Below are 13,974 nucleotides of genomic sequence, written 5' to 3'. Positions count from 1 at the left end.
TATATATATATATATATATATATATATATATATATATATATATATATATATATATATATATATATATAGAGAGAGAGAGAGAGAGAGAGAGAGAGAGAGAGAGAATATTTCTTTGTATTAGACTCAATACAGCTATTTTGTATTGAATCTAATTAAACATTTTTTTAATTTCCCACTGATCCGCACCGATGCATGTACCAATGTCACCAGGAAACCCCGTAGATCTCGTCTCCGCAGTTCGCGGCTGGAGATCAGAGGAGGAGGACGTGTCCCTAGGACCTGCGGAGACCAGCAGGACGCCGGGGACAGCAACAGAACAAGGTAAGTGGGTTTTTTTTTTTTTAGTTAAAAGTTACCCCGAGTGTGACTAGAGAACACCGATTTTTGCCTAGAAAATCCACAATCAAATTGACTGCCAACACTGTAGAAAAATAGCACTTTACCATTTTTATGAAGACTGACATCTTGTGAAACAGAGGACGGCAACCCATCCATCATTGATGTCCACTGCTTGAAACGTGATTCTGCGCCAGCTTCCTTTCCATAATCCATACCACTGGAGCCAAAGCCTAAACATTTCATATTTAACAGTCATGATTAAAAATACACTTAGATTTAGAAGCTTTCAGTCTTTATACTGCATGCATTAACACAAACTAAACATCAGTTTGCATTCAATGACATTCCATTTATCAAACTTTATTGTCACATACAGTGAGGGAAAGAAGTATTTGATCCCCTGCTGATTTTGCATGTTTACCCTCTGACAAAGAAATGACCAGTCTATAATTGTACTGGTAGGTTTATTGTAGCTGTGACAGACAGAACAACAACAAAAGAACCTTTCAAAACTCAGTGTTCAAAAGTCAGAGCTTGATGTACATTGTAATGAGTGAAAAACGTTTTTGATCTATCAACCAGCATGATTTCTGGCCCCCAGGTGTCTTCACTGTATGCAGGTAACAAGCACTTATTAGAAGCACCCTCTGTAAGGGAGTGCTCCTAATCCAAGCTTGTTACAGTACCTGTATAAAAGACACCTGTCCACAGAAGCAATCAGATTCCAAACTAGCCACCATGACCAAGTCCAAAGAGTTGTCTAAGGATGTCAGGAACAAGATTGTAGACCTACACAAGGCTGGACTGGGCTACAAGACTATCGCCAACCAGCTTGGTGGGAAGGTGACAACAGTTGGCACGATAATTCGCAAATGGAATAAACACAAAATAACTGTCAATCTCCCTCAGTCTGGGGCTCCATGCAAGATCTCCCCTGGTGGAGTTGCAATGATCATGAGAACGGTGACGAAGCTACCCAGAACACTTCATGGGGGGAACTGGTCAATGATCTCGGGGCAACTGGGACCAAAGTCACCAAGAAAACAATTGGTAACACTGCGCCGTGAAGGCCTGAAATCTTGCAGAGCCTGCAGAATATCCCTGCTCAACGTAACACATGTACAGGCCCGTCTGCAGTTTGTACTGCAAATGGGTCATGGATGGGTATTCCAGCATGACAATGACTCAAAACACACAGCCAAGGCAACAAAGGAGTGGTTTAAAAAGAAGCACATGAAGGTCCTGGAGTGGCCTAGCCAGTCTCCATACCTTAATCCCATAGACAATCTGTTGAGGGAGTTCAAGGTTCGAGTTGCCAAACATCAGCCTCGAACCCTTACTGACTTGGAGAGGATCTGCACAGAGGGGTGGGACAAATTCCCCCCTGAGATGTGTGCAAACCTGGTGGCCAACTACAAGAAACGTCTGACCTCTGTGGTTGCCAACAAGGGGTTTGCCACCAAGTACCAAGTCATTTTTTGCGAAGTGATCAAATACCTTTTCACCCATTACAATGCACATCAAGCTCTGACTTTTGAGCACTGGGTTTATGAGGGTTCTTTTGTTGGTATTCTGTCTCTCACACCTACAATAAACCTACCATTACAATTATAGTCTGGTCATTTCTTTGTCAGCGGCAAACAAAATCAGCAGGGGATGAAATGCTTTTTTTCCCTCACTGTACAATCCCTGAAGACCTACAAGTCTTGCCTCATGTAAGCACACTTGAAACCTAAAAATAGTGCTACGTGCGAAAATGCAAACTAAGTGCTATACAAGTTTTATGTACCAAAATATCAAATATTTAAGGGGAATCGGTAATTTCAAGGCACAAAGATTTTGCACATAGTTTTCACAATTATTTAAGAAAAAAAAAATTAATGCCATTTTGAACCACATTTCTATCTGTTAAAATCAAAATAACTTTAATACAAAATGTTTAAACTACAAGATGGTTACACAGCAATTATCTGTATCACTCATTCACACCATACGTGTATGAATGTCCTTGACGCGTTTCGTGGATAAAATGACGTCCCCAGGAGGGATAGATATTTCTACAAAACATAACAATGTTCAATCACTATATACTGATATACATGATTAAAAACATGATATAGGCTGATTACAAAGCATTTAATACTCAAATTGATTAATTCTATCCAAAACATGATGAATCTCCCCTCAGAAAAAAACGTTTTGGCCAGGAATCGCAGCGAGAGACTTATAGGGGGGAATTGCCGGAAGCAGACACCTCATTGGAAACAGCTATTTTGACTTTCTATAAAAAAAGCACCAACTATAATTGCGCCATTATCCATACTAGGTGTGCCAATCTGGTATTACCAGTAATACACCATAAATAGTACTCAATAAGTTTCCAATTGTTTTTCCATTATGATAATGCAATGTTTCTCCAAGACTGCTACATTATAATAAAGAAATGGTTTTACCAACGAAACGCATCGAGGATATTCATACATGAATGGCGTTAATGAGCGATACAGAAAATTGCTGTGTAACCACCTTGTAGCCTAAACATTTTGTATTAAAGTTGTTTGGTTTTAAGGGATAGAAATGTGGTTCAAAGTGGCATGCATTGTTTTTAAATAATTGTGAAAACTACGTAGAAAATCTTTGTGCCTTGAAAGTCCCGATTCCCCTCAAACATTGGAAATTTTGGTACCTAAATTTGGGGATGTGGCACTCTGTTTTCCCGTATTAGGGGTTACTTCTAAATCTGTGGTTATTGATTTCTATACAAGTATTATGTAGATTTACGCATAATTTGTGAGCCAAGCCTTCCATGGGGCAGTGGGAGGCTGGTCAGGAGCAAGCTGCACATGGGGCTGTGTGGGGCCATTCAGGAAATATGATGTTGCCCCACAAGGGCAGAACTTTTATGTAAGATGTGCAACACATATGCACAAAAAACACGTACCATACATAATTTAAGATTCTCATTCTCAAAATCTACCAAATTTTTTTGAATCCATACGAACCTGAACCATATCCTGTCATGTGTCCCTTGGATTGCATGTCAGAAATTCCCACAGGATCCAGATGAGACTTAGATCCAGCTGGATGAGAGGGAGAGTGTTTCATTCCTGGCTGCCTCTGCTGTTGGAGTGCACTTACCATTCGTGCTAACTGCTAAATAGATAAAACACAAACACAAGCAAACATGTGAAATAAAATTTGAAAGATATAGGATTTGAAACTTAAATACTACTACAGTATTCAGAAACAGATGTATGCATATAATAGACCTTGGTTAAGTGTCTAAGAATGGTAACTACGCACATTTAATCTGAACAGTTTACGAGTATGGCAAATACAAATATTTGGCAACCGCCAAGGAGATTTAGCCTTTTAATAATAGATGTAAATTGACAGCCAGGGGCACCTCTGCTGTGGACTTGTTCAGTTGCTTCAAAGCTTCTATCAAATTTTAAACCAGGAGCCAGATGACCAATTTGATACTGGCTGGCTCCTAGCATAGATTGGCAGGGGGTTTGGGACAATAATGTCTTCACACACTGTTAATCTATGTAGGGCAAAACATAGATGGGTAAATAATTATACCCAAAAGACAAAAATGTCATATATTACAACTTACTGGCTCTTAGATGTGGTAACTGTATTAGTTTTTTAAATGTACTGTTTTGCAGAGCTTTCTGATACAATAGAGTTATACACAACTGAAAGAGTTACATATAGAAGATCTCCATAATATTATTAACATTCAGATAAACTTGTAGAAAGGGTTGACAACAAAATATGTAATACAGGGTTTGTAGTTAACAGAGAAAACAGATGTCTGAATTCCCACAGTAGACATAGTAGATGGAGAGGAGTGAAGGATGGGGTAAGACTTTGTGAGTTTGCCTAACTCTTTTCAGGCAAAACAGTCCTTTGTCATTTCCTGTAAGCTGAACTGAAAGCAAAAATCAATCTTACCTTCCTTCTGGAAACTCTACATCTCCACCCCCGACCATTTGATCAAGATAAACTAAGGACAATGTGTCAAGTTCATATCAAGCGGCTTAATTGGCTCCTTTCATTGAAACAATACAGTGTTCTCCCCAGCCCCTTATAGCTGGGCACACCACCTGGCTGTTTTAGCATGGTTACTAAAAAGTTGCATCACAATACAGGAGCAGCCATCTGCCTACAGTTTCCTCCCACCCAGTCAGGTGAATGCTGCATAGGAGTGAGTGATCATATCAACCCAAGCAAATGACCTAATAAATCCAGCTTGCTGTCTTTTTATACTATACCTATGCAATTAACCGGTTGAAAAGTCTGTATTATTTTTTAAAGGCACAGCTCTCTAGCAATCCCTAATAAATGGGTGGGAAATCCACTATCTTTCACTTTAGTTTCCTTTCTAACGTTTTTTTTTATTTTGGTGACGTAAGAAAGGACCCAGGTAGGATAATTTTTTTTTTTTAATGAAAGTTCTGCTTTAATTTACAAGGTTCAGTCACATAGATGTTGAGACAGCAACTTACAGAGACCATCTGGCGACCAGTCTCATTTCTACAGCCTTATATAATCACTGGTAGATAGATCATGGTGATCCATACCTAGTATTGGTGAGCCATTTTTATTTGAAATGTATGCGACTTTATGTCACCTATGCAGTTTTGACAAAGAAAGTTATAAACCTAGAAGCTGACATTCACCTGCTGTTCTTGCTGCTGCCTCACAGCTTGGGAGATCTTCCTCTGATTTTGGAGAAGCTGTTGCTGCTGCTGCTGTTGCTGCTGCAGAAGAAGCTGGCATGCCTGTGCAGGATAAACCGCATAAGCAGGTATAGGCAACACACATTTAGTTATAAATAATGGAAGATGTTTAAAAAATGCCACACACCTCACACAAATGTAATGTATATGTAGGTAATCATAGAGAATAATGTAAATGAAAAGTCTCTCCTAGATCTAATATTACACCAACAGGCTAGAGATTGGCCATATACTCTGGCTAAAAATACCCAACATCTAATGAGTTCAGATGACTTTAAAATAACAAAACTTTTCCTCCTAAACTAAGAAATGGGTTCCTAAAGAAACAGTCTTGCTCTTAGAGAGTCTTAAAATGCATGGTATAAATACTAGTAAGTATTTATTTTAGGACGTTTCCACTGCAGAATATTTCATGCAGAAAAATAGGCAATACAAATGCAATTAAAAAGTATAAAAAGTTGAATACCAGCTGGAACTGCTGGATTTGAGGGAGCTGGCTCAGCATGGCTATCTGCTGAGGAGAGAGCTGAGGCCCCATGTTGAACAGTCCTGGACTTATGTTACTGTTTGGGAACTGCTTCAGCATAGAGGCTGAGACCTAAAAGAAAGGAAAACAAAAAAAAAAGGCTTTGATTTAAACACTGTAAGAAATAATGTTAAAATTACAAACATTAAATTATATAGGTGTAAAAATTAAAATGGTGTTTGACCCACCTGTGGAGAGAGGAACTGAGGAGGCACTTGTGCCCGGAGGTTGGGAGAGGAGTTGAGCGATGGCACAGGGTTGTGCATGCCTCGTGATTGTGCACCGCTGTTCCCGAACAGACCGTGATTGCCACCCTAAAGAAAGTTTTTTTTTTCCATTACATTTCTGGATGGATTTATAAAAAAAAAATGTCTGCTGGTACACAGAACACGAAAACACTCTAACCTTTGGTTTTAAACAGTGCAAACTCAAGAAAATTTAAATGAACTCTTTCACTAATACCAATTCAGCCCAAAAGATTAATGCTACAACACTGTAATGTGCCAAAAGCGCCTTTCCTGGATTTGTTTTTCATTAGTCTGAATTTGCCTTCTTCCGCTATATTTCTTGCATTTACCATTTGATAAATATTTGTAACCCTGTCTTTATGTTGGTGGTCTGGGAGGAGAGGGATAAAAGGCATAAACAATTCAAACCTATAACTATTTACATTAAAATTTATTCGATTCCAGCACATTTATAAAAACCATGCTTTTACTATTTACTGATCTACTGAAGCAAGTAATGTAAACCTGTACCCAAAGTCTAAGATTGAAGTATTTTCCGAATCAAGTAGTAAAAGGACTTTAAATCTAATCATCATTTGGGCTTAGCCTACATGGACTGTTTCCCCAGCATTAAACTGAGGCTTTTAAAGCTCATGTTTGAAGTCCCCATTCATTCCAGTGTGCTAATCTACACCAGGACGTTTCCTTCAGGCACGTTATTGAGCTTTATCTAAAAATTCAAACGCTGGTAAATCGTGGGAAAATGCGTCCATTAATTTTAATAGGAGCGTTTTCCTGCGTTTATGCATGCTAGAAATTGTCAATAAAAAAGCTTCCATTGATTTCAATGGAGGCTTTTACAAACGTTTTAACAATGGCCTGTGTCACTATTCCATGTGTCATGCATGATTAATTACATGTACTATGCTGTTAGAAATTAACACCGATGCCTGGCACATGTGAAATTGTCTGCCATTGTGTTTGCTTTTGGGGCTATTCACACCTGCAAATGTCATTCATTATCACTTGTGTGTAGTCATTGTCTTTAATTGTGCTTCACTTTGCACTCTTTTGACTCTATTCTGTGTATACGGTTACATTAGTCACTGTACTCTTGCATGATCACATTATCACATGTATGCAAGGATGTTTGTACTTCCTGTACTTGCAGAAATCACTTCCCAGGGTTACAATTTTCATTTCTACCAAGTGCTAAAACGCTATCAAGTGTATAATCGCAGTAAAACGCGGAAAACCGCGGCATAGACGTTTTCAGCGTTTAAAAAAAAAAAAAAAAACGCTTATAAACATGCCTTTTTACAAAACGCCCATGTAGACCCAGCCTTACCTCAGTGCTACAAACATTGCAGACTAGCAGATGTATCTAAACAGAAACAGTTTTAGTTTTTATGTTTGAATGTTATTTTACTATTTACTAATATTGGAATATGTAAATATTAGTCTGGGCACAGGTGCACTTTAAATAATTAAACTCCACTACTGAATGAAGAACAGTCAAGAGAATTTCAACTCAATAACAATAAAAATGTATGCAACTATTTTTGATTATCATGTATCAATATGCTGGAAAATAACTGCATGTGTTATGTCTATGAAGAAAATATATGAACAACAGAAGATGTCTAAATGGGCCGAAGAAGACTTGCCATTTGAATGATGCCAATATTGAGTAATATGCTCAGTTGAAGTGAATGCTTGGCAGTGATTTTATCAATATGAAGCTGACCAAGCAACCCAATAATAAATCAAGATGCTCTGAGATGCACCAATATTTTACATAAATTTCACCAGTAAAAGATTGTCAGTTTGAACCTGGATTTAGTGAACATGTTAGGCCACCTTAGACCAGAACGGAACCACATAATTATGGTAAAAAAAAGAGAATTACCACAATGTGTAGCTGAGTACTTATAAAGTCTGCTTAATTTAAAATATCACCATAATGAACCTATACTAAAGTCTTCAGCAATATTGTGCTTCCAAAAAGGGTCATGGGAGTTTTGAGTGCAAAGCTTTGGTAGCCCAAATTAAATGTAACACATTAACCTGCATATGTTGTTTCACAGTGAACGGTGCCTTAGCTGTGTTTGTTACCAAAACTAGCAGACAACAATAACCTACTGTTGCAGAAAGCCCCTGATCCCCACCTCCTTCGAATTCTAGTAGTGCCAGACTTAGAATGCTTACAATGATCACTATACTGACAGATATTAAAATATGTCTACAGGCTTTTTTTTTTTTTTTAACTTTTCAGACAAGGTTGTAAACCAAACCATACAATATTAAAATATAAGTAATAATTTCCATCTTTAAATAAACAGTAATAAACATCTTTTATTTACACATTATACATAAGTATGTATTTGGACACAAATTGGCCCTACTGATGACTAAAGTCAATAGCAGGGCATTATAATGCCACCTTACTATTTAAAAAAAAATTAAATTATTTACAATCAAGAATGAAAAAAACACAGTAAAGACAAAAACCAAAGTAGTATTTTAGCATATTTTTTTAACAAATGTGATGCAGCCCGTAATTTGAATCAAGTAACAAGCATTCTGAACAAGGAAAAGTTAATCAAACCAAAATAAGGCTTCTGTAATTATTTTGTTACAACAAATGAAGTTCAGGACAACCTGCTCTTAAGGTGATCCAATAAGCACACAAGGATTCTTACTTGTCTAGCAGCGAAGGTTTGGGGGTTGAGGCCCGAACCGATAGCCCCCAGGCCCATGGAAGGGAGCGAGGAGCCGGAGGGAGATAGCTTGTAGCTGGGGGAGGGAGAAAAGGGAGAGCACGGAGCCTCGTCCCCAAGGCACCCGTCTTGATTGGAGAAAGGCAAAGTCAGCTAAAGCCAGTCAGTGGGTGTTGGTTAGTGATGCAGCAGAAGGAAGGGGAAAGGGAGAGACAGACAGAGAAATACTATTGAATGCAAATGAAAGATGTAAAAGTTTAGCTATTCAAGCTTAGGATTTCACTACATTCATTTATATTTTGCAATGGCATCCTGGTAATTATTAGGGGGGATGTCTTTCTAAATAATCTAGTGTATAGTCAAAACTTTACATTTGCTCATTATTTGGGTTTAAATATTAGTTCATGCTTTGACAAAGATATCTAGATTAGAATATTTAAGACTTAATACTAGCCTGGTTATAAGTGTTCACCAAACCCATCTAGTCAACATTTCTATGGTATTACATTTGCACACTGTACAGTTGTACAATGCTATAGAAAATTAGAACAAATACAGACAGATAATTTTGGGACTTTAAAAGGTATTAAATCAAATAAGATGTACATATTTCACAAATATAAAAACATAAATTTTTTCAAAACTTCATTAAAAACCTAATAAAATCAATAAATTGATCTTTACAATTCCATGGTTGGTCTGATATGTATTATTAGGTATTGAGCATTTCACGGAGCAGAGTCCACTTCATCAGGAACATATAACCTACAATCTCAAAGTAATTTTCAATTTCACATAATTATAACCCACATCATCTACCAGATGTATATGCACCATTCAGTTACTTACATATATTTTACTTTTGTGGCTCCCTGGTTTGGTCATCCAGACCAACAGGGCAATCCTTTCTTAGATTGTAAGATTATGCAGACCAATGTCGCAGCAAGCATAGGGAGGACGTTTTTATGTAAAAATTATCAACATAATTCACATAATTACTACCTCTATTAAACTAATTTCATTGTTATCTCTTATCACCTTCACCATGTATCCAAAATCAGAGGACAGTTACTACTTTTATTGTTTTTTAAATCAATAGATCTCCATCATCATTATATATTGGTGATTATATCTATTTAACTTCATCTAGTTTGTGATAAATATTGTTGAACTCCTTATATAAAGAGTGCCCATTATCACAATGCCTTATCCCTATTTAATGGCATTTAACCACCTGGCCGTTTAACCCGACATAGTTCGGGGTAAAAACACTTGCAAAAAGTGTTAAACTCGAACTTTTCTCACCTGGTGGTTAAAAATATAAACAAACGTTATATTGCAATCTGATTGTCATACATTGTATGACAATCCGATTACAACTGAAAGAAAATAAATACTTAGCTGGTCCCCGCAGCTCCTGCAGCAGCAATAAAAAATTTGCTATTGCTGCTGGCATCTGCAGTGAGATGTGAAGCACAATGCAGAAATCCTACATTGTGCTGTGCATCTCTCTGGAGATGCAAGCAGCAGCAGCAGCTCTCTGTCTCTGTAAGCAGGGCTGAGAAATCCCCACTTACATCACTCCGGAGGATGAGTCATCTTCCGGGTGATGTGATTGGTGATGTATGGGGGTGTGTCTGGGAGGGAAATTTAAAAGCAGATTACAATGTAATCTGCTTTTAAATGGTTTTTACAGTACAAAAACACCACACAACATGAAATAAAAATAAAAGTACATTTTTAATTTTATATTTTTTTTTAGACTACATTGTTGTCTATTTCATTATTCTTTTAAATTAATATTTATAATTATGTATTATATTATAATTTATGATTATAATATAATAAATATAATTATCATACCCGGGAGTTAATCCTAAGAATTACAAGCCCACAATATAAACAAAAATTTCTATGCAAAAAAATAGGATAGGATTTTATTAAAAATACTTTTTTTTATATTCACGATATCTACTAGAACCCTGTTCGGACATATTTCTGTAACTTACAGGTCTACAATTAAAAAAAAAAAAATTTCATGAAAAACTGTGTACCGCTTTTGGTGCAGAAATCTAGACATCAGCGTAACGCCCAGGTGGTTAAAGTGCAAAAAAAAAAAAAAAAAAATTTCTATCATGTACTTTCATATATCCACCAAACAATGACTTATCAGTCACGAACTGTATAGAGAGTAGCTTAATCCTCCCCACTTCCGGGAGCTTGTTCCTTGCATAACGCTTCAACCCACATGGGTAGATAAACAAACACCATGTGGGTTTATCATTGATGCTGGCGTTGCAGGAGGCATCCTACGTGACTCTCCTATATGGTAAGACTGCTGCTACTCCCATAAGGGGATTGACGATTGGGCGAGCGGATGGTTTGTTCTATAAACCACCGTTCAGTTAAATCAATCACACCAAATGTCCACGCGTGCAGCGAGAAGGCTGGCCTGTGTGTGGCTATAAGCATAACCTTTATTAAAAAACAAAAAAAAAAACTGAATTTTTGAAAATCTGGCACTCCTAAGGTCCGGAGGTTGCTGGATTTTTGAATGTCAACCTGTATTGAAAAACACTGGGGGCTTGGCGCTGATAGGGCAAGAGCCACACTGTTCCCAATATGTCCATCAGAGAGCCACTAACAGTCTATCATCATTGTATATAAATTTAATAACATACATAATAACATAATAACATACATCAGACTAATATTAAACCTCTTTCCAAGTACAGCAGATCAGTCAAATAATGCATCAACATTATACAACAAAAATTATTTTAGCGTGCCTAATTGACACACAGAAATCGTTTACATATTATTACATACATATATATTTTCTTTCTTGCTTTCAATAAATAAACTTGTTATCCCCACAATTCATAAATCCATCTCGCTTCTTTAATAATTCTTTGTCAACATCTGGGGTCTGGATGAATGCATTCTAGAACTATAAATCCCATGTTTTCATCAAAATTATGATATAGCCCCACATGAGGACTTGGGGGGGGGGGTTATAATTCTTCCACTTTTGACTGTGTATACATGCTCATATATACGTTAATTTATCCTTGTAATCTCAAAACAACTTTCCAAGTTACCTATTGATATGTTCCTTTTTCCTTTGTTCCTCAGGGAATAGGATTATTCTTTTCTACCTTTAATGCCTAATGGTAAACTTTAATCCTCTTTTTCCTTTTTTGATGTATCACCTAGAATATATGATACAAACTACAAATTTTTGATATATCTTTCTCCAGTTCCCTACCCCCTTCCATACTCTTCAAATGTTACTTTAAGAGTACCCTTGTTTGAGCAGTTCTATATAAGTGAGTAACATTGTTCTTTACTTTGATACACATTATTATGAAAGTTGACATGCATCTAATCCATTGTAACCATTATTTCTTCATTTTTGTTTTTCCTTACTTTTTGGGACACAGATGCAATTATAAGAACTTTAGAACTGTTTTGTCTCCACATACTCTTGACTATCCTAAAGTATCCATGTTTGGTGTACTTATTCCGCTAGCACATTATAAATCATTGTAAGTAATATCCACCCTATCCCATTCCATTATATATTTCTATATTACTTTTCAGAATTTGATTATAATATAAACATATCTATCCCCTATATATGATGATATTGTTTACCACTGATAATTTTTCCTAGAACTTATCAAGTGAAAAAAACTATATCCACAGAATCACTAACTAGGACCTGAAACCATTACATAAGAAAAAAGGTAGTGATATATATTATGTTAGTATGATTATTAAATCATTGTATTCAAATGCTAAAGGACAGTTTTTATGTTGTTCACATTTTAGGACGGAATTTTATCAGCTTTGAACCCTTTACCCTCTCTTTCATTTCAACTAGTATAAAGTAAGTGTCAATAACATTTGATTAATCTATCTACATTGTTACAGCGATTATTAAACATTATTGCACTTCTTAACAGACAATCCCTATACCGAATGTACTTTTCTTTATTCCTGGTATGATCTGGTTTTCAGTTTTCTTATTAAATACTATTGCACCTTGAAATTGGCATATGTTTTTTTTTTATACTGAAGTTATGCTTAATATGTTTATTATACCTTAGGTAATACAAGTCTCAATTTCCCCATAGGACGCAAAATATGCGAAACACGTCAGGTTGAGACTTTGATTTACAATCACTTTATCAAGAAGGAAAGTTTTCTTTTTATGGGCTTAATGATCTAGATGTAAGAAGTATTCTGCATATGTAAGATACAGTTGTTTGCTGTATTGGTAACTGTTTGGTTTAAATACGTTTTACATTTTAGTCTTTTTTTAAATACTTTAATAAACATTTATGTTTTAACAGAATTAGCATGCCATAAAAAGCCACTTCCTGACCTTCTCTTTCTTATAAACTCTGGCTTGGCAACATTTACATTGTAATAAGAACATCCTTTTGGGACAGTTTCTTCTTTATTATTACATTAAAAAGTCTTCCTCCCCACTCCTTGCTGTGGCATTGGTCTGCATAATTGTACAATCTAAGAAAGGATCACCCTCTTTTGGTCTGGATGCTCAAACCAAGGAGCCACAAAAGTAAAATATATGTAAGTAACTGAATGGTGCATATACATCTGGTAGATGATGCGAGTTATATTTGTGTGAAATTGAAAATTATTTTGTGATCGTGTTGAACGTTCAATATATATGAGACCAACCATGGTATTGTAAAGATCAATTTAATGATTTTATTGAAAGTTTTTATTGAAGTTTTGAATAAATTAATGTTTTTATATTTGTGAAATTTCTACATCTTATTTGATTGAATACCTTTAAAGTCCCAAAATTATCTGTCTGTATTTGGTCTAATTGTTTAAAATAGGGATGTGGCATGTGAGATTAATCCAATGGAGAGAAAGGAGTTGTCCATAACTTATGTATAAAATCTATCTATCTATATCACACTGTGATAATTTTTAGGATTATTATATACAGGTTGACATTTAAAAATCTGGACCTTCAACCTCCAGACCTGAGGTGCGCCAGATTTTTGAAAATTCGGGATTTTTCTGGATACACACACACACACACACACACACACACACACACACACAGCCTTCCTCTCGCAGCACCCGCAGACATCTGGCACAGTTCCAGAGAGCAGGTAGCAGGGACGTCTCAACGTGTACTTAGTTTAACAAGCAAGACCTTACAGATGTTTTAGCAGAACAGCACCAAGAAAACATTAGTAGCCAAACAGTGTAATGCAGTCACTGTATTGAAAATGCGATCCGAATTTCATGCCTGGAAACTGAAGGACCCGGATTATCGATGGGCGGATTGTCGATTGTCAACCTGTATTACAATTTAATTTGGTAACCGGTAATGCAAGATTCAAATAAAGTTATTTGGACCCCAGGGC

The 13,974-nt window shown here is 36.4% G+C and overlaps 1 protein-coding gene across 1 annotated transcript in view; it reads right to left on the bottom strand.

Annotated features, from left to right (window-relative positions):
• The window catches only part of TNRC6B (trinucleotide repeat containing adaptor 6B), a gene marked incomplete in the record, with an annotated part of 83,585 nt that overhangs the window by 17,949 nt on the left and 51,662 nt on the right, over positions 1-13,974 (bottom strand). Inside the window, 6 exon segments of the mRNA XM_072421251.1 lie at positions 444-569; positions 3,342-3,492; positions 5,028-5,129; positions 5,554-5,685; positions 5,802-5,927; positions 8,543-8,713. Of these exon segments, the coding sequence (XP_072277352.1) occupies positions 444-569; positions 3,342-3,492; positions 5,028-5,129; positions 5,554-5,685; positions 5,802-5,927; positions 8,543-8,713 (808 nt within the window).

This window comes from Pyxicephalus adspersus, chromosome 8, assembly GCF_032062135.1.
Source record: "Pyxicephalus adspersus chromosome 8, UCB_Pads_2.0, whole genome shotgun sequence".
In the NCBI taxonomy this organism is placed as follows: domain Eukaryota; kingdom Metazoa; phylum Chordata; class Amphibia; order Anura; family Pyxicephalidae; genus Pyxicephalus; species Pyxicephalus adspersus.
The sequence above is the reverse complement of the archived record's forward strand: the minus strand, read 5'-3'. Positions and strand labels throughout refer to the sequence as shown.